The sequence below is a fragment of the Nothoprocta perdicaria genome, unplaced genomic scaffold, assembly GCF_003342845.1.
Source record: "Nothoprocta perdicaria isolate Ctin4 unplaced genomic scaffold, notPer1 scaffold_98, whole genome shotgun sequence".
NCBI lineage: Eukaryota > Metazoa > Chordata > Aves > Tinamiformes > Tinamidae > Nothoprocta > Nothoprocta perdicaria.
This window is the reverse complement of record NW_020456287.1, coordinates 1,860,920-1,882,916: the sequence shown is the minus strand read 5'-3', so window position 1 is coordinate 1,882,916 and position 21,997 is coordinate 1,860,920. Positions and strand designations below refer to the sequence as shown.

General features: G+C 42.7%; 1 protein-coding gene across 1 annotated transcript; it reads right to left on the bottom strand.

The window, feature by feature from the left end:
* Nucleotides 1-491: 491 nt before the first annotated feature.
* Nucleotides 492-17,465, bottom strand: MRPS31 (mitochondrial ribosomal protein S31). Its single transcript, XM_026053337.1, has 6 exons — nt 17,172-17,465; nt 16,340-16,498; nt 11,526-11,672; nt 8,923-8,996; nt 5,950-6,093; nt 492-1,105 (listed from the first exon to the last, which is right to left on the bottom strand). Exons 1-6 carry the CDS (start codon nt 17,306-17,308, stop codon nt 894-896), a joined length of 873 nt encoding a protein of 290 aa, XP_025909122.1. The 5' UTR covers nt 17,309-17,465; the 3' UTR covers nt 492-893.
* Between the last annotated feature and the right edge of the window lie 4,532 nt (nt 17,466-21,997).

The following is a 21,997-nucleotide window of genomic DNA, read 5'->3' as shown; positions in this document are numbered from 1 at the left end:
TTCAACATCAGAGCACTTGGCACAAAACAGGGGCCACGTAACCCCGAGCAGTGGCTCCGACCACCTTTCTCGGCAGCACCATGAACTTGTCTCCCGAGCCCTGCAGACGCAGGGACGAGGTCTCAGCTCCAGGCACTGCAGTGAGCATGAAACTGCTTTTTGTAACCAAACTGACCTTGAGACATCCAGGATCCTTTTTAAGTAACAAACACAGAGACCTGAGCAGAAACTGGACAAAAGTCTCAGAACTGATGAGCCATTTTTACGTTATTTTTATGTTATTTTAATCAGCTCACCAGCATCACCTGTGCACGTACCTGGGCAGTGCACAGGTAAGACCACGATAATTACTGAAAGAAGATGGTATTTTACTAATTCATTATATTCAGTAGTGTATACATTAATTTGGAATACCATCTCAGAAATAGCCTTTACAAATTAGCTAACCTAGTGCAATACCATTAAAAAAAAATGCATTGCAAATCTTAAAAAGGAAAAATGAACAAATCTATCCAGAACTGTGCCTGAAACTGTTACTCCCAGTGAAACAGTATGACGAACACCAAACAAAAGGGAAGTGCAATCAGACTTAATAGACGTTCTAGATGGTCAAAGATCAGTGCCAAGTTTAACTGACGATGATTTTAATACACAAACTAAACTTTTAGATGAGCAATCTATCATGTCAGCAACTTGCAGTCCTTTGTTTCTAAAAAGTATCTATATACATGGACACACACACACACAAGCATGACATTTCAAGCATTTTAATATTAAAAACAAAATTCAGGAGGTCACATGCTTACTATGCATTGATAGTGTTTCCTTTTATTAAGAAGTTATCAATTTTGCCTTAATAGATTCTTCAGTTCAAGGTGAGGAAGTTTCAAGTCTCAAATCCCTTGAAGAAATTCCTGCTTTTCTTCAAAATACTTCCGAAACCACTCAATGTGCTCGATCTTCTGTTTAACAGTCAGGTAGGGGTTTTTGGAAAGCCCACAGATCACGAGCTCCATGAAGTGGCGAATGGGTCCTTGCTTGGGGAAGTCCTCCAGGTGTTTCTCCAAAAAAATATGTTCATGAAATTCTGCATCATCCTCCATCCCTAAAAGGAGGCAAAACTAAGTCATTACCAGTATGTAACAGTGACCTTAAATATATATCTATACACACACACGCAAACACACGCACACGTACATATAGCTTGCTGCTAAACCTGTTGTTAGCAAAAATAGTTCTGTACCTTTTAACTCTTTTGCAGTTAAGGAAGCCACACAGGAGTGGAAGAACCTACCATAGTTTTAAGACACATTAATATCTCCCTCCACAAGGAAAAATCTGTGCAAATCCTCTTCATGTCACTTCCATTTTGTGTTCCCCTTTGTGAGAACATACAAATTTTCCAACAACTTTCTGTCTGGAAACCCTATCAAATGCCGATGCCAAAATCCATCTTCTTGTTCACTCAACGCAAGAAAACTTTGACTTATCAGGAATATCTCATCAGTGCTTTCTTCAAAAACTATTTAATAAAATACTGATTGCTTAATTTTGCAGAGAACAAAAGAACACGGGCTAGATGAAGAAAGCTACCTCCTAAAACAACAGCAATTGAACAGTTCCTAAATGCTGGCACTTTCCTTGCAACTAATATTTTTAGCATCTTGTAGGTAACTAGTGGGAGATAATAAATGGGTTTTAAATTTTTGAATCCATAATTGAATGCTGATTTAAAGGTGAGGTCTATCACATCAGTTGCTACTTGTAAGTGTAGTCCAACACAAGAAGCACTGCATCCAAAAGCATTCAGCTCCACAGGAACACGGCACAGGGGATTATCACAGATCTTCCATGCAAGAGCTTCAATCACAGGATAGTCGTCTTGTTCTCCGGCCTGTGGATTTCATTTGCTGTTGTTCATATCACGATGGCAGCAGTCAAGAGACTTGACTCAGAACACTAATCTCACTTAAGTGAGAAACTGCTGCTTTAGCAGTTTGCAATTCTGAGTTAAAAAAACAAAAGATTTGCAATTGACAAAAGAGAAGATTTTTCTTTTTTGCAAATGGAGATTTTTTTTTTTTTGCAAATTAGAGACATCTGAAAATTCCTAGATGATCACAATCTGTTAAAGATTTGTGGACAACATTCACAACTTCAGATAAAAATAAATTTCTTCATTAAAGAAAAAAAAATTGCAAATGAACATTTCCAGATCACAAAAATCGCTAAGTCTGTGTCACAGATGTGACATACTTTTTTCTTTTTTTGAATATATATTATTTGCCATCATTAGAAAAGCAATATTAAACATAAGCTAGTGAAGCCACCTCAGTCCCCAGCTCCCTGCAGGACATTAGAGCTTTTTCAGATTCGGATACACAGCAGTGGGACAGGGAATCTCCCAGCTTGCACGTCCTGTTCACCAAGTTCTCACTATTTCTTTTAGGTTTGAAGCTGCAGGCAGTGCAAGACTTGAAGGAGCTAAGAAATGCATCTATCTTCCCCACAGCTGCAGTATCCAAAGTGTGTGCAGTGTCTATCAGTGCCAGTTATACATCACTTTTATCTCCCTTGTCCTAGAAAAACAAAGCAATAAAGAAATTCCTTCTTCTAAAAGCTCTCTCCTTTTCCTTTGTGGTTGCTTCCCGCCTTACCACTGGTCACGTCAGCTTCAAGGTTTACTTCTACTGTGCTTGTAGTAAACCTACATCCCCTTAAACCAGCACAGGAGTCTTCTTTTAATCACAACACCAAAAATCTCACATTTCCTTTCCCTGGGAAGAGAGGCAGAATCTCACTGTAGCGGGACATTGCTGCTGCCTTCACAAGCAACATCCTTCCCAAATTTCTGTTGGCTGTGAAAATCCAAGAAGAAAAACTGACCGAGCTAATTGAGATTACTGAAATAATGTCAATAATGCTGGGGTACGTTCACCTGATCCCCCGTCCCCAGCAAGGCAGGCCCCATGCTGCTGACCAGGAGCAGGCCTGGCCCTCACCCTCTCTTGGGAGGGAATGACAGGACCTCTCCCACTAGGAGACCTGACCATTGGCAGGGTCCTCAGCATGGCAGCAACGTGCCAGACAGGCATCTAAAGCAGAAGATGTTCTTCATCAGCCTCAAAGCATGAAGGAGAGCATGAGAGGCCTCTCTCAATATCCTCTTTCCAATACCCTACGTCGAGCAAAACAGAAATGTTGAGGAATTTCTCTAGACACCTTCTCAAGAGATGGCCAACCTTGCCTTACGCATGAAGAAGGTGAGGCACATCCCAAGGGTGCATGTCTGCACACGCAAGGAGTCCTGCTGACAAGCTCTTGCTCACAGGATCACAGACTGAATAAGGTTGGAAGGGACCTCTGGAGATCATCGAGTCCAACCCCCTGCTCCAGCAGGGACACCCAGAGCACGGGGCACAGCATCGCGGCCCGGTGGGTTTTGAGTCAATAAGGAGAACCAAGCATTTTCAGAATGACGTAAATTATGGCCTAGAATAGACCCCAAATTAGTAAAACAACCCTCATGTAAAATGACTGTGTAATGTTTGCTGCCTTGTGGTAAATGCTCCAGTGCTGCTTTGCTGGGAAACAGCAGCTCACCTGCCAGAGCAGGATGCGGGGGACTTCTGACTAGAGAAACTACCAGAGGCAGATGTTAAATTTCTGAGACTTCCATCAAACCTATCAAATCTGCCACACGCCGTAGAAGCATTTTCTCAGCAGAATGAGGTGCTAGAGCAGAGGAGCAGCAACAACAACATGCAGTGTCCTTTTTTAGCACCACGTTCTTCAGGATTTGAGTCATCATTGTGTAAAGGCACAGAGATCGTTTTGGAAAGAGACAAAAATCCTTTCTTTCCCCACCCTCCTGGCACAGCTGAGCTTGGAGCAGAGCTAGCGCTACTAGAAGAGGGCAAGCAGAGAGAAGGGTGAGAGAGGATGATGCTACAGAAGCTACACTCATGCTAGGGCAGTAAAGAAATAATCTGGGAGATGGGGTGGTGGGGAGGGAGGGCAGCCAGAAGTGTCCTCAGTTGCACAAGAGGAGGGAAAGAACACGCAGGGCGGCGGGCAGGACCATTGCTGGCCCCTGCTGCAAGCCAACATCTAAGTCTAGCCACGTCTGCAGGCACTCGCATCAGGGCCAGAACTTTTTAAATCACGACCTTGTGGTAGTGCCTCAGAGCAGAGAGCCTTGGCAAAGCTCCTCGTGACAGCGAGGGCAGGTACCAGCTCCCCTCTGCCTTTTGCATTTCACTTTAAAGTTTTGAGGTTGCTATAATGCTAACAGTTGATATATATGCTTCCCCAGGAGAAAATTTAAGTGTATAAGTGTTTTTATAGCTATATGTTTGCGGGATAACAGAACAAGCAAACGCTTCTTGATGTGGAACAAGATGGCTCTCTCCTTGCTATTGAAGGAGATGCCAGTAGAAAAAGGTAAAATTAACATGGGAAGGGGCATCCCTCTTTGCAAAGCTACTGCAATGATGGCATGTTAAATTCACTGTAGTGAGAGTCAAGCTTCTTTCACTGCAGAGAGACTCAGGCTTCTAACTGTACTTGGACACACCTGACCTGATTGCTATCAGAACTGGCACTTTGAGAGAAGGAAATTCATTGACTTGATATCTCAACCTGCGAGGTGGGACATTTTGGAGTCCTCCACTGGGTTTTCCAATGGCCCAGCCTTGGTGGCCCCATCCCCACAGATTCTTGCCTGTCTAGCTATAAAGACTCATTGTCCCCTGGCCACCCCATTGCAGAGAGCAGGTTCCAGCCGTGTCGCTGCAGCAGAAGCACCGCCGGCCACCAAAGACACCGGCTCCACTCACTGCCCAGGCGGCAGCAACCCATGCACGTTACAGCAACACAAAAACCACTGGCCCCGACTGCCTTAGCCTTGCAAAAACATGGTGAGAATGTACTTGGGTTTCTGCAGGACAGAACAGATCCATTCTGAGCAGTGATTAAATTCTACGCAGGAACTGCCAAAATAGGATGAGAATCAACATTAAGAAACAATGAACTGCGTTATGCAATTTGCAACTCACTATATGACAGATTTGCAAAGACTCCCAGCTTCAGATGCTAACCTGTTTTGTGTTCAGTGACTGAACCGTTCTAAAGTAGTTTTGTTTGATGTCTTTAAAGGCTTAAAAAAATACACATGCAGAGCCAAACTCTCCTTGAAGTTATGAAGTCCCCACTCCTAAAGCATTCGCTTGCTTTCTGTCGTTCTTCCTCCCATCCCTAACACTCTCTTTCTGCTGGCTGAACTTCACACAGAGCTTTCTCTTTTTAATGGAAAACGAGGCAAATTCGGTGCACAAAGATGTCTAGTTAAGATAGATGCCCAAAGTGAGTGAATGGTGCAACTGTTTTGTTTTTTTTTTCCTTATGAAGCAGACAGAACAAAGGAAGCAAATGGCTGCTTAACACTCAGCCAGGGCAGATATGGGACTGGCAGATAGCTGATTAGGGTCCCGCGAGCCGCTCTGTCTCAGAACCACGCCAAGGAACAGAAAAAGCACCACAAAACACGCACAGCAGTTTTAAGGCTCCTTCCTCTGCTAGAAGCTTCTCTTAAAGAAGTTTCATGGTAAAAAGAATTATGTAACAGATCTGAACGGTCTGTTGGGGGGTAAAATTATGAGGGGAAATAGTGCAAGGAGTGAAAAGAGGTCAAATCCTCCCTTTTTTAGCACCAGCCAGGCCTCAGAGCAGCCAAAACTGCTGCAGGACTTCACCTGTGTGCCAGGCTGGGCAATCATCTGCACCTTTGATCTGCTGGAGAGTTTCTTCTGTTTATTTATTTATTTATTTAAGTGTCAAATGCATGATCTGCAGCTGAAATACTATGTTAAAGTCGACAAGGGTCATGACATGCTCCAATTCTCAGAAACATAAATAGAGCCAGATATTAAGTGTTAAGAGTGCACGTACCAGCTTCATTGTCAATTGGGAATTCCCACAGTATTCCTTCCTTTGTCCACTGGATCATTTCCTCAAAACCATTTCGGGGAGGCTGCTCAGTTACTGCCGCAATCTCCTTTGCAAATTCCAAATCCCAAATGGTTGGTGATGATGCTAAGAAAGAAAAAAATATATATATATAAATATATATATTTTAAACATCTGACAACATGCCGAAGATTTCTCACTGGCTAAAATTACACGTATACTTTAACATTAATCTTTACAGTAACTGGTTCTTTCAATTGTGCAAGTTCTTCTAAGGGTCAGTGCCATCTTTCTCATCATCTTCCCTCACGCTGTTGAAATGCAGGTCTTAAATTCTCAAGTGTTTGATGAAAGTGTGTTCTAAACTGCTAGAGGACAGTTTATTTTAAAACCTTTTTTTAATTTTTTTTCCCCTCCAGAGCAGGAATTTAATTATTCACAATTGTTTTTCTCTTTTTGTCTTCCACAAACTGCACATATAACAAACTTGGAGCTTAACTGCTACACTATTTCCTCTAAGTATCTTGCTTACCCCTGGAGTTTTTAGGTCCTTTCACCCTCTACACTCATTCAGAGAAACAATTCAATTTATAAACCATTTATAAATGATGGCAACTCCTTCCACAAGCTAATAAATATCCCAAATTTTGTCCCTTGGGCTTGAGAAATCCTGAATCATTTATTTCCCTCTCAATGTCAAACAGTTCCCTGAGGGATGAAGCTCTCTTGATGGAATTAAAGGGAATTTTAATTACAGGAATAGACATTAAGAAAGAACTTTTTCCTCAAAGTGTACTCATATAGCAGCACAGCTATATGATATGAACTGCCCACGAGCCCTGAACTCTATCACCAAAATAAAGGCAGCAAGTTGGAACCACAAGACAGAGAGGAACTGCTGGAAACGCCTCAGGCCGCTGCATGAAGCTGCACCAAGTCCTGCTTCCCCTGGCAGTCTTGTCTCCTGCCCTCATCAGCTCCTCCTGAACTCCTAGGGATGGACGTTCTGGGCTGAATTCAAATGTTACAGTCCATTTTTAAGTGAATCAGGGCTAATCAGCTATTCTTCTACTACCCTAAAGTATGTGACATTCAGAAATAATTATACTTTTGGCTCGGTGGCCTAGACTTCAACCAGATTAAAAAATGAATTTTCCTTCCTTTTAAGAAAAAGCAAAATAACAGGCAAAGAGAAATTCTGCGTGCTGAAAAAACCCACATTTTTGTGTGTGTCAAATGAGAAAATACTCTTTCCAATTATTCTTGCTTAGCACGGAACTGCATTTCTGAGCAACTTTGAGTGCTGGAGGCAGGAATAAAAACATAAATAATGGACAAGGGAAGCACACCAGAACAGAATTATTGTCCACATGTTAAAATATATCTTCCAACAATTTGTTACTCATAAAGCTACTAACACAAGACTGCAGAAACTTACATTTTCAATCTCGGAGCAAGGTAATAAACGTTGTATTTTCACCTCTTTGAAACAGAGGATAATAAATGGTATTTCATGGCAAGTTATGAAAAACTTGCTGGGTGCCAACTCATTTTGCAGTTAACATTTTGGTTTGCAAAGTAAATATTCAATGCACAACACAGAAGTTGCTCTTCTGTCATTCTAAACAACAGCTTGGTCTCCACTTATATTAGCCAAGAAGAAAGTGAGGGCAGATGAATCAAAGTATTAAGTATCATGCTGGTATTTCCTGAAATTATGGCAAAAAATATATGGTTTAGGCTTAGTAAGTCTTGTACTAAGATGTCTAGCTTAGAGTCTACTATAGCTTCCCTCAAGGCCAAGAGGAATCAGACATAGCAATGTCACAGAAAAAAAAAGGAATAAATTATTTTCTTGATATCTGATTAATAATTCCAAGTCGACCTGCTCTCTCATACTTTTTTACAGATCTGGAATGTGCACAAATTGCAGGCTTAGTTTTATATTTAGTAGGACTACTGTGTGTTATAGCTTTTACATGTGCTCATGTGAAAGACAGCTTATGAAACGTTACAAATTCTCCACATTTTACCAGAGCATATTCGACTCAAATCAAGCTGCAGTTACTTAAACAAGACACTTGGTGAGCCAGCTAGAAGAACACTGTATCACTCACTCTATGTGCAGAATGGACAGATTTTATAGAAATGCACAGTCTTACAAAACAACAGACTGAATCCCATGCTAGTCAGCAGCCTTCCTAGCCCACTGCAGAGGCAGTGCCTGCAATGAGAGAGCACACAGCTGCTCAATAACATGCCAGCAGCCTTGGTCTGACATTTTACTGAAGAAATTAAGCAAATCTTTCATTTCTCCCTGCAATTTCAAATGTAAAAAAAAGGAAAAAAAAAATACTCAGAAGCTGGCATAAACTAAAAGTCCTACTCTTAAACCAATAAGTACTATAGTCTAAGTATTCTCTTCTACAGGTGCATTGCTGGTCAGTCTTTACAGGAACATTCAGGCTAATTCTGTAAATACAAGAAGGTCACAAAGAACCCAAGTCCATGGTCTAGTTTGGGTCCGTGCTGCTTAAGCCTGGCCAGCCCCAGAGCACACTTGTTTCCCTGGGATTACAGCTTTGTGCTTCTTTGCCGTAAAACAACTGCAATGAATTTGCAACTTGAATAAATAAATACCTCACAGGGTATTTATTTACACACACACTCTCCGAACTGTTTTAATATGTACCAAAGACACAGCCAATCTAGTGACAAAAAGCCAGTTTCACCTTTAAGTTCAAAAAAAGTGTTCTGATTATTTCAGAAAACACTGTCACTATGTGGAATTCTGCATATTACAAAGCAGAATTATAATATCCATTTTCCTTTTTACAGGTATGAAAGCAGAAAGTTAACAGGCCACAGGTCCCCTTTACAACCACGAATGCCCCAATATTCTGAAAGTTCAGAACTTGTCTTCTCTGGATTTTTCATTATTGAATTTCCACTAACCTGCTGTCACTGCTTTTTCTGTATCTGGAGAAGTCTTAGTGAAAATATTAAGCCTCTTTCCTACTTTGAGACTCCTATAAACAAAAAAAAAAAAAAAAGAAAAATGATATTTAGTATTTCACAATACTTCACAATTCTGCCAGATTAAAAAGAAAAAGAAAGCACAAAATATTCTCATGAAACTAACATATCTCTGGGGAAAAAAAAAAGTGAGATAGTGTCTCTCACTAAATCCTCAGGCTTTTAAGCTGTATTTATGGTTGACGTATTACTCTGTAACACAACTTCCCTAAACATTGCAATGTGTGAGAATGAGCATAAATTAAATGTAATATTTGCAGTCACTTTTCACCAAAGTAACTCAGAGTCGGAGTGAAGTAAAACAGTATGAAACCACAGTACTTGAGCAATTTTACAAAGTTGCAGCAAGAAAGTGAATTTGGAGATTTCTTTTTTTCTGTATTGCACAATTCAGGAAGAAGAGGCAACAGCTAAATCAAACAATTCTGCTTTATTACATAAATAGCATTTCTGGAAGATTACCCTGCCATCTTTTCTCCCCTGCCACACAGCAAATACTCAGAGGACAATTCTAGGATATATTTGAACACCATCACCTCAGTGCTTTCGTGATGATATTTTATTCTGACCATCTCTCTTTAATCATATTTACATTCAGCAGAGTCCCTACCAACTACCTGGCAGTAGATGAACAGCTAAACAGACTGAACTTGAATATAAATAAAACGAAAAAAAAAAAAAAAAAAAGCAATGCCTTGACTGTATAATGCAAACTGTAAAACAAACTACTGTGTCACTATATAACCTTTCCTGGTTTCATAGGCTTTCATTCCAACAGATTCTACTTTTTATTATGCCTTATTCCCTGCTGCCCTGGCAACGCGTGCCTTTCCTGACCTTAAACTTCACCTCTCTCCTTTTCCTGCACATTTCTGATGGCCAGAACTACTACTGCAAAACCTCCTCTTGTCATATTACATTTACTGATGTAACCACCTTGGACTGGTTTCAGCATAGAGCAACCTCATTACACAGGCTTAAAAGAATGTTGATTCGGGATTACATTTTCCTATCTCTGAGCCTAACTCCCTATAACATTGGCCCAAGACACAAGCCTGACTTGGAAGAACATCTATTTTAACAATGACTAGTTCAAATTACTATAAAGCAACATTATCCTTTTCTTTTTTTTTTTGAAATCTACCAACTCTATTTCAAAATGTTTACATTTTCCTTAACCATTTACTTGCATATAAATCAATAAAGAAACACAACTGTTCCACTTCCCAGCTCCAAGAGGATCATAAAGACTGAAGGTGGAGATAGTTTCTCGAATAGAGAGATTTAAAAAAAAAAACTTTCAGGGACTGTTCCTAAAATTATATACCAAGTACAGCTTCATCACACAAAGGAGGCAAGACAGCTCCTCAGACTTCACAAATTATTTACTAAATCTTCTCAAATATACAATGAAATTTATTTTACCTTGCATTATTTTAATGAATAAAAACAGCTTATTACAGCTTAATTCTTTATAAAGCTTATTATTTACAGCTTATTCTTTATAAAATAATATGCACTGGATAAGCAAAGAATTCACGTAGTTCAAGAAAAAGGAGTTACTCAGAAATATTTCAGCAAGCACGTCAAGTTCTTCTAATGACTGTGTTCACTTCTTTGGGGCTTCTGCATGATTTATATGGCTTAAGGGTGCCTGTGTTTCATTTTTTTTCAATAAATTACAACACTTTCTATAATATTTCTACTATGTACTGCAATAGACACCTCGACCGAAGAGGGTAGAACACTGCACTTCTGCTCACCCATAGCTTTATGCTTATTTTTGCTTTATTTTTTTCTTAGATATCCAAATTCTGTTTTCAGCATTACCCACCTAAACACCAACCAGCTCAGTTTCTAACCCCTAATCCCAAGTAAAGCAATGTGCAAGTCACTTGTACAGCAGTTATCTTACTGAAAATGGAATTGCTGGAGAAGCAGTACATTGAGAAGCTGGGCAATCATGTGACTGCCACGGGAAATCAAAGGAATGCAGGCACGAAAGCATAGTTTATAAGGCTAAAAAATAAATAAATAAGAGCACTAACTTATTTCACTAACTTGTATACTGGTCAGAAAAAAACAGCAGCAAGTCCCTCTAAAAAAATGAAGTATTTTTGAAAATAGAACATTTTTTAAAGTTTTACATCATCATGTGATAGTAAATCTTCAAAGCCTCCATCTAAAAATAGTTACCAAAGTGATATAAAATTACATCTTGCAGAGGGATGATGTAGTTAAACAAAACAAGATTGCATTTCAGTACTGAGCATTTTTAATTATCTAAGACTTACTGACAAAAAGTGCAAGTTATTTGATTAGCTGGTTAACACTAACGTGTTATCATACAATTTAATTTCAGTGCTGTTAAGTTTTTTGGGGGGGAAAAAAGGGTAAAATGTTCTTTAAGTTTTGAAGAGTCATGAATCACGGTAACATGAATACTTGTGACTAAATTTAAAATGTCCCTTGGTAAGTTTTTGTATAGTCTGGGACGTGGGAGAGAACACAACAGAAAATACCTTCTTGGGTCAGAAGACTGAGTTCCGAGTTGTTCAGGCTTGATTCTTTTACCATCCTCTTCGAACTCCAAAGAAATGAGATTGGAGACCCTCACACCTCTCTGGGCTGGGGACTCTTTCTTAATTGTCATGTCTGAAATAACGTTGCTGAAATCAAAAACATGAGCAAAAAAAAAAAAAAAAATCAACAAAAACAACAAGGCAGGAAGTTTTATCTTGTGCATTTATAGGGCAAACTACTCTCTATCCCTATTCCAAACTATTTTATAAGCCTATAAAACAGAATTAGACATTCCTCACACACAGCCTTTTTTTTTCCCCAAGTCATCGGATATGCAAGTCCAACCTCTTAGGCAAACTCAGTGGTTACATTCTACATATATAAATGAAAAGGACTATTTGAATCTATTAAACTTGCAACAAATTCTCTTTGAAATAATCTACTTACTACCTAAAAGAGAACTATCATTTCACATACATTAGGCATGTTTTACTCAAGTAAATGAGGAATTTCTCTGGATACAAGATAACAAGGATTTAAAATAACGAATTTTTGGACAGGAACCAACTCCACTCAGGGCAGTGGAGCTGCCTCCACACATCAGCTGACACGGGTCACTCGTGCCACCCTGCTAAGTAGGTCACTTTTCCTGATCCCCTGCTGCATTGCACAGTTCCACTGTGGCATCAACGGGCCACTTCCTCCCTCACAATTCTGAAGTTAAAAATCATACATAAAGAACAAACACTCTGGTCTTTTCCAGTGCAGTCTGCAGCTCTTTTTGAGCGTAAAGGCCAAAATATAAAACCTCTCTGCTGCAGCCAGTTAGTCCCTTTAATTTGTATGTCTGCCACTTGGCAAAGCCCAAGCTGGTTATTTTCCCTTGTGTCTGCCCTCTTCTAGCTGCTACCAGGTCAGGCAAGTGCAGCCATCCAGAACAGCAACGCTCATGTTCTAAGCTATAAACTATGCGTTTGGCAGCTGAAGTCAAAAGAGATTTTAATACCAATAAATACTTCTGGAAATTGTAAAAACTAATCACCACAGCAACTCAGGAGGACTTTCTCTTCAGTCTTAGATGTGGTTTTGAAAGGCAGAACCAGAACAGCATTGCTCCTTGGGCATCTGCCCTGAACAAAAAGGCACCCAAAAGTAAGCTGACGTTGACTTTTATGCTTAAAGAAAAAAATACCCCCAACTTACCTGCACCTCTACATGCTAGAAGATGTTTATGAGGTGACTGCTGCCATCAGTGGCCTTCTGTGAGGCCAGGGACTCGAGAGGCCTCGGAGGGCTGGGCTAACACAACCCCTTAGGCCGCAGTCACGTAGCGCCCAGCCCAAGCCGGGCTTGGCAGAGCCCTGGAGGCCGCAGTGCTGCTGAGCTGCCCTCGAGACGCTCCCCTCATGCTGCAGCTGGGCTATGTGGGGCTCTGCGCTGTGGGTCTCGCTGCCCTCTGGACAGGCTGCCCTGCCAGGCGATTTGCACAGGCAGCTACCAGCACCTCACTGCTCATGGAAGCCTCCCGACGTCGGCCCTGGGTTGGTGTAGGAACGTTAACGTTCTTACACATGCTCATATTTGCAATGAATGTTCAGTTTTGCGTCTTCTACATTAACTAAAAGCAAAACCAAGGAGATATTTTTACTCTCGTCTGCAATGAAAAATGCCAGATGACAAACTCATACTCCAGCTCCAGCGTCTACAGCGGTCGGGCAGTGCGTGTCATTACCCCCTGTCCCAGCAGGAGGTTAAAAATGTTCCTAAATATTTATGCCTCTGGAAAGATGTAGAGCTTTTATACCAATCGGATTCTCTCTCTTTCCTAACCACCAACCAATAACCACAACACTAAAACAAAGACATGGGGGAGCTTAAGGTATGCTGCAGCCTTAAGCTCTGATTCCATTTCTTCTGATTCACCCAAAACAGGAGCTGAAATCTCAACTGGCCGTGCCACTGGTTTTATTTTAATATACTGCTGTTGTAATTTCCATCGAGCAAAACTTCATCCCACACCGAGAAAAATAAATTCCTGTATCATTAATATTTTCCCCTCCTCCTGAACACGCTGTCCTCAACTGCTACAAAACAAGGCACGGGAGAAGCCTGGGTGCAAGAGTGACCTCTCGAGGACACTTCAGATCCCAGAAAAACTCAATGCAGAGGGAAAACCCCAACAACGTGTAATTTATTTCAGATCTTCCTACACCTCTGTAGCACTGCTCCAATTTGCTGCACCCGAATGTTACATTAAATGATTCTAACAGTTGGGCAGATTTTTAAGTCGATTTTCAACTTTTGAATAAAGGATGAACTCATATTGGCTTTTTCAATTGTAAAACCTCTGGAAGGAAAATGAAAAGCTTACCAGCCCTTATAACCTTGTTGGCAAACAAAAATAGGGGCAGAATAGCCATGCGTGAATAAAGGAGATTATTTTCTACTATATTAAAACCATTTCAGTCCCTTGCACAGGTTGACATCTTGGAAGCTAAAGCTATGCCCAGGCAACCCTGCCTGCCTGGGAATGCTTTTTAGAGTTTTTTTTTCCCCTCCTTGCACTGAGCAGGAAGGTGATAGCATGAAACTCACCTCAGAGTCTCACTGTGACATGTCACCATGACCTAACTTGGCAGGCCCCCAAATCAAGACTTGCCACTATTCCTGGAGAGCTCATCCACTGGTACAGTTTCACATTGCTCACCTAGCTGACTACCATGAAAACAAAACTTTTCAGTACACAATGAGGATTAACATACATTCCCAGATGGGAACACGGAAATATTTGCCCATGCAAAGCACAGCAAACCAGCTATGATATTCCTAGAGGACCAATCAGGCTACCTACCTGATGAAAATACCTCTTTCTGACCACAGACTCACCCGCAAGCATCTTACAGGACTTTATAATGACATATCTGAAGCCATCTAGCAACTACACAGAGCCACAACACATGGGGCCTTAAGATTTTCAATTTCTGGAGGATTCAGGCTTTCTTTGAAAGGAACAAACCTCTTTCTGCTTCCCTTACAGTTTCCTTAGACACCTTCTGCCTAGAGCAGCCAGAGCTGGGCAGTGCTTCAGGAGAAGAGCAATGGGGGTGAGGAAAGAGAGCCCTTGTGGCCTGGGGACAAACCAACCCCCTTTGCAGGAGCACAAGCACCGTGGGCACAGGGGCAGCTGCACACGAGGTCTGGCTCTGCGCTTATCAGTTTGATCAGTCTTAACAGGACCCCGACACTTCACCAGGGACTGAAACAGGTTCTAGTTACGCTTCAGTTGGTCATCCACAGACTGCATCGCTTCCAAGACATCTGCTCTTTTTAAAAACCCCAGTGATTTACATGGCATAATCTCACTGGTAATTACTAATAGAGTTTAATGAACATATTATGTATATTTTTTCTTATTCTTTAATTTCTTTAATTTTTTATTTTTTAATTATTATTTTTTCTTCTTAAGAAGTGCCTCCTAACATTTTTGTACCTGTCAGCTCCCTAATCTCTCTTTAAAGTTATTCATTTTAGCTCCAAAAACCCACGGAGATAAACATCTCAATTTCCTGAGATCCTTTATTTTCAGACTAAGAGGGGATTATTAAAAATTAGCATATATATAGCCTTTGGATGAGAGCATGGCTTGTGCATATTACCTAAAACCATATGATCTTGTTTCCCTTCCTGCTTAAATACCACAGACTTCACACATCTGGGGAGAGCTTCACTTCACTGCCCTGAACACCCGTTAGCTCTCCTGGCAGAGAACCATGACTGGGGCTACAGAGGAAGCCTGCACAGCTTCTCCCTTTTCCCTTCACAACCTCTCAAGAACACGCATTTTGTTCATCAAAGTTATCATTCACCAGGCATTGGGCTTCCCTTTCACCTCAGCTTTCTGTAACCATCACACTCTTCCTTGTTTTCACTCACTTGAAAGGCAGATGTCAGCAGCAAACATAACTAGTTTGCTGGCTAGGTCCAACTCTTGCAGTTCTCTATTTGCAGTTCACTAATAGACATACAAAGCAAAAACAAATGCTTTACTAACCTCTATAGCAACCTAAAATAACAATTTTCACATATTAAAACTCCACAAATTAAAACTTGACATTGCAAATGGGCATAAATAAAGGCTACACATTTCTATTCTGCTGAAGACTGGATTTTCTGTTCCGTTGAACATTTCATATGGACGTAACGATTTATTTTCTGAGCAGCTATCCTAATATTAGCTAAATGGGGAAGCAAAAGCCTGTCTTTAGCTACCCTCCAAAAGAAGGAGCAGTACGTGCAAGCGTCAGCTTCCAAACAAATGTTTCTCATCTGTTTGAAAGCCGCACTGGAAACGAAATTAAGCCAAGAGATGAGTTTCTCGGGTTGACTGGAAATTTTTGAAAGGAAGGGTGGGGTTTTAGACTTGCTCTACTTCAGCTCAGCGAAGCTGTCACGAAAATTCACCAGTCCAGACAGAACGTCTGAAATGTCCACAAGTGCCTCCATTGTGAGACAACTTGAGAAGCCATAAAAAGCCCTCTGTAATTCTGCTAGCCCATCCAAGAAAACAAGGATCTTGGTCAATAAGAAATATCTATTTTTGCAAAAGCATTTTAGAGTAAGAATGCTAAAGGTAAATGGGTAGGGTATAACCAAATCAATGATATCCCCATTACAAGGATAATCAATTCCAAAGATAACTTGTCCAAACGTATCTTTTAAGGTCTTTTAAAAAGTGAGAAGCCAATCCTCTTCAAGCTGAAATTACAAAATCAGAAAACTGGGTATGATTGAGAATAGCATTCGATATACACACCGTATGTTAACAGTTCCCCCCTTCTTCTGTTTATCTGTAGTTTCTTCATGTCTTCTTAGTTGTGCAAGTAAATCAGACTCTGTCTGTTTCTTGTTGAGTGGTAAAGAAGAGGCGACAGCAGAAACAGCTTCTATTAGTTCTCGTTTTAAAGACTTGCTTCTATAAAAGACAAAAAAAGGTATTAAAACACAAGAAAAGAATCTCCAGCACTTAAACTGTCATTTTCATTTCATGTCATTTTATCTTCTAACAATTCATAAATAACAGTTTCACCTTTTGCCAGTGATGGGAGGAAACCCATATTTTGTCCCATGTTCCTCTACTCACCAGCTGCTAAATGACCTGGACAACTATTGCTCTTAAATCTGTGCCAACAAGAGCCCCAAGCCACTGAATATTCAGAAGGGAAGCTGAGATGACCACAGAGGCACAGACTGCAGTGCTATAAACGTGACACAACACGCGTTGTACAGGAGAGCACCCACAAGACTCTACAACCCTGATGCTGTTCTTAAAAGAACATTTTCCTTCTCTCTTCAATTCTACTAGATTTCATGTGAACAGTAATATTTTTTCCCTCCCATTAAAATAACTTTGCATGGGTAGCTGCCAATGCTACTTTTCTAGAGTCCCCCTGTAGGAATAAGTAGTATAGTATAGAAAGCACACCACATTCTCCTCCAGATTCTCCCCTGGGACTAATTGCAAGTACATTTGTATACTAAACTCTCCTAAAATACTCGTTTCTGTGTCTAATAACTTCTCGTCAATAATGATGAAAGCAACCTGAAAGTGAGGAAAGTAAATAGGAACTGTATTTGTTCCATGTTACCGCTGGGCATCCTCTGCAGCTCTGGGGAGGGCACTAGCTCTGCTGCCCAGGCCTTCCCGCTGGGTCTCAGTCTGCCTGTTGGTCTCACGTTTTCTCAGCTGCTGGAATTTCTTCATGGAGCTCACTTCCACCTTCATGTTCCCAATGAGGTTCAACAGCTTCTGCTTCGGGGTTTCTGCCGAATCCTCCTGACTCTCCGGCGTCGTTTTGGGGGGGCTGCCTGCAGAAGGGGTCGGACCATCTTCCTTAGTGGACAGGACGGTGCTGCTGGTGCTGAAGAGCTTCTGTATTTTGCTAGATAATACAGAAAAGTTTTTGTAAAAAAAAAAATTTAAAAAAAGGGGAAATAGAGAGAAAAAAGCAAAAAAAAAAAATCACAAAAAGGCTCCAAGTTCGAATTTTGTTAGCTTACAGAAAAGTATTAGTTACAACTGCCTGGGCTTACTTATGCACAAACTGAACCAGGAACTCAAACAAGTACTTTTTGTTCTCTGCGGAGGGCTACAGGCAATATTTATAACTCTCAACCATTTCTGGCTTCCTCTGCACAAAATCATGAAAGCAACTTTATTTCCTCCACAAATAAACTACGATTAAAGCATGAACAAAACTTAACAAAATTTGCCCTGCATTAGGCAGCAGACTGAGAATTTGAAATCCCCGTATTTACTACGGCTGCTGGCTTTATTCCGGATTACAGGCTGTGACCATGTGAATTTGTGTAATCATGTGAATTTGAGTGAGTCATATGCACTTTTGTAAAGTACACCTCAGGTGTATCTAAAATATATATATATACACATATATTTATATAGTTTAAATATATACACACAGTGGCACCTGATACTTAAATTCACTGGCACTATAGAAAAAACACTTAAGTATTTAAAACCATGCACCAAAGAAACCAACTCCTCACCCCTTTCAAAAAAGATCTGGCAACAACCAGACCATACACACACCTTTCAGTCCCACACTGTTTGCTCTGTCTGTCATCTGACATTTGGGGAAATATTCCTACCAAGGAAACAACCATTCACATTCCCTGTGCCCTGCAAGATACCAGCCAAACATGTGTGCAGCCATAAAGGAATGGAGCCTGCTGCAAAATAACCAACCCTGAGGCAAACAGAAAAGGTATCCTGGCTATTTTTCCATGTGGAACAGCTCCTTCACCCAGTTCACCACATCCCCGCAGAGAAGTTCCTCCTGCCATGGGATGGGCAGGGATACGATGCCAAGGATGGGAGAGGGCAGGTCAAGATTTTGCTGAGACGCAGGTGCAGCTGCCCTCTCTGGAAAAACACGCCACCAAACTCCAGCTATTCTCCACAACACTTTAGAGGTAAGCGTCTGAATATTTCAATCAAAAGCTATTTTTTGTTTTACGAGCATCTTCAGGTTGCTAAAAAACCCACAACGGAATGTTTATTTTGCAATGGAATATGTCATTCCCACGGGTCTGAAGCGATTTTGACGCTTCCTTCCTCCTCACATTCACATCCCTAACTTGGCCAAGGGACAAACAAAAGTCTGCCACAACCAGCAAGCGCCAGGTTATTACCTCAGTCACTCTGCACTTAACTAACTGACAGTGTCAAACTGCCCGCTCCAGGCGCTAATTCCAAGGGCAACAAGAACCTGAAGGAAAAACCTCAGTACAAGCCTGAGAGGGATGTGGAGCTGCTGGAGAGAGTCCAGCGCAGGGCTACCAGGATGATCAGAGGCCTGGAACATCTGCCCTATGAGCAAAGGCTGAGAGAGCTGGGCCTGTTCAGCCTGGAGAAGAGGAGGCTGAGGGGGGACCTGATCAGCGTGTATAAATACCTCAAGGGAGGCAGTGAGGAGGGGGGTGGCCTCTTTTCAGTGCTGGGCAGCGACAGGACTAGAGGAAACGGCCACAAGCTGAGGCACCAAAAGTTCCACAGGAACTTTAGGAAACATTTCTTGACAGTGAGGGTGCCAGAGCCCTGGAACAGGCTGCCCAGGGAGGCTGTGGAGTCTCCTTCTCTGGAGATCTCCCAAACCCGCCTGGATGCCGCCCTGTGCCCCGTGCTCTGGGTGTCCCTGCTGGAGCAGGGGGCTGGAATGGATGATCCCTAGAGGCCCCTTCCAACCTCAATGACTCTGCCCCGCCGGTTTGCAGCACTGCCCTCCATTAGGCCGCCTCCAAACACGTGTTTTTCCCAGTGCACATTCTCCAAACCTTTATAACCGACCCAGGAACCTCCACTAGGAGCAGCGGGGGCGGCAGAACCGGCGCCCCAGGCGCCCAAGCCAGGGGGGCCCTGCCCCGCTCAGACCGGCCCCTCCGGCCCTCAGGAGCCCACAGGAAGCCACCCTGGGCCCAAATAAAATAAAATAAAATAAAATAAAATAAAATAAAATAAAATAAAATAAAATAAAATAAAATAAAATAAAAGCAGAACCCGCCCCCTTTCCCGGGCGCCGCTGGCGGGGCGCAGCGCTACCGTAAACACCGCCCTGCGGCGCACTCGCAATGCGCGCGCGCCCGGGGGGAGCCCGCGTCGTTACGGTAGGCGGGCCCTGCCCCGCGCCCCGGTACCTGCGAGGCGGCCGCTCGGCGCCCGCCGCCCGCCAGCCCCGCGGCGGCCCCGCGAGCAGGAGGCGGCCCCGGGCGGCCAACAGGCCGCAAACACCGGCCCCGCCGCCCCAAACGGCGCCGCGGCTCCACATGGTCGCGCTCCGTCCCGCCGCGCCGCCCCCCGGCGCCGCGCATGCGCTGCCGGCGGGAAACGGGAGCCGCGCCGAGGGTTCCGCGCCCGCGCGGGCTGCTCCGTTTGCGGGGAGGAAAGAGGAACCGCGTTTATTAAATTACATCCATGTGTCGAGTCACACGGTCTCATCCCTCCCATCCTTGAATGGAGCCGTTAAATTGCCTGTGCCCAGAGCCTGCCGCAACGAGGGGGTGTCACACGGAAAAAAAAAAAAAAAAAAAAAAAAAAAAAAAGTGTAATTGATAGTTTCCTGTCAGTCTTGCATTAAAAATGGAGCTCCAAAGAGCTTTCTTTTCTTTCTGAACAACATCTGCCCGCCGATGGAGGAGGACGGGCCCCGCACTGGTGGGAGCGGGTGCCGGGGCCCTCCGGCCTCCTCGGGCCGGGTGCGACATGGCCGGCGCCTCCTCACGGGCTGCTCGGCGTTGCCGGAGGAGAACGGCGTCCTGCCCCGAGCAGAAACGCTGTCAGGGCCCCGCGCTGACTGCAGAGTCGCAGGAGCTCCTGCTGCACAGATACCGCGAAGACAACAGCGGCTCCAGCTGGGGCTAGGCTGAAACTCGGGTGCACAAGCGGCTCTGTGGATCCCAAAGGTGTTGGGATGCAGCAGGAGCCGCGGGGTGGCTAATGCCACATTTCACTGCTCCCTTTCCCGGCAGGCCTCGTTTCCTCCACATCCAGGCACCCATCCCCTGCACGGGGTCCCCACCATGGGGTCCCCGCCACGGGTTTGGTGCCCGGGCCCTGACCCACCTGTATCGGCCACGGGCTGCGCCGCATTGGCCCCTTGCACCAGTTTGATCTTCCAGCAGTGTTGCAATCCCCTCTAAAAAATAATAGTAACAACAAATAAATACGTCAATGCACAGTTCAAAATCCTTTGCGGCTGAGCGGTAACCTCTTGGATTGTTTCTCATCGTTTCAGACGCACAGTCTGCTCACTGGCGCTAACGGGTGCCACGCACTCAGCGGAGTATCACATTAAAACAGCAAAATCATTTGTAACTTACTGTTTATAGAGCTGTTTCTGGCCTAATCTGCTCTTCATTAACAAACGCTGTGTTTTGAAGAATGGCCTCAAATCACTGAAAAACGGTCACACTGAAAAACAGTCACATGCAGAAAAATCTCCCATATCTGAGGCCTTCGGCTTATTGTTAAAACTGGGGGGGGAAAAACCATGCATCCTACTTGCTAGAATTCATCCTGCTTTTCTCCTGCTTGCTAGAACTCATCCTGCTTTTCTCCGTGGTTTGGGCTTTGCAAGTAGTTCCCCCACTTTTCCCTGCGGGGAAATGCCATGAACTCAAGCTAGAACAGCTACATGTGTGACGCTTGATTATTTAACTGAACTGAAAAGTCACAAGATCCCCCCTTTATTATAGTGAATACCACAGACAGTATGCATATATATTTTATATATATATATATATTATCCCCATGTCTGAAGCTTAAGACCGTTGTAGCTTTATTCTTGAGATGTAATAGAGCCCCAAGCCAGTACAGCTGAGTCCTCTCAGAGACGCATGAAATTCAAAAGGATTTTTTTTTTAGGTAAGCAGGAAAAGTTACTGTGTGAGGGAAATACATGCAGGAACACAGTACCAAAAAAAAAAAAAAAAAGGTATTTTCCCTTTTTCTGCATTGCTCAAGTGTGCTAAACACTGCAAAATATTAACAGGAAGGAAAAAAAAAAAATAAAAAGCCACTCTGCTCCCATTCCTGCTGCAGGACAGGGGCCTGTGTCGGGCATGGCAGCGCTGCTGGGAGCGCCCTGCACACCTATGGTGCTGCCATCTTGGTGTAGATACATAAATGCTACTAGTAGTAAAAAGGGAACAAAAAAAAAAAGAGGAAAAGAAGAAAGAAAAGGTTTTGGGGGGAAGGAAGAGCCAAAAGGAGGGAGGGGAAAAGAAAGAAAAAAAGGGGGGGAAATGGGGGAATGGAGAAAAGGAAAAGGTGAAAAAGGGGAGGGGAAGGAAAAAAAGAAAAGAAAAAAAATGGAAAAAAAAAATGAAGATGAAAATGGAAAAAAAATCCATTCTGATTCCTGAACGCAGTTAATGCTGCTCAGTAAACATGCACACT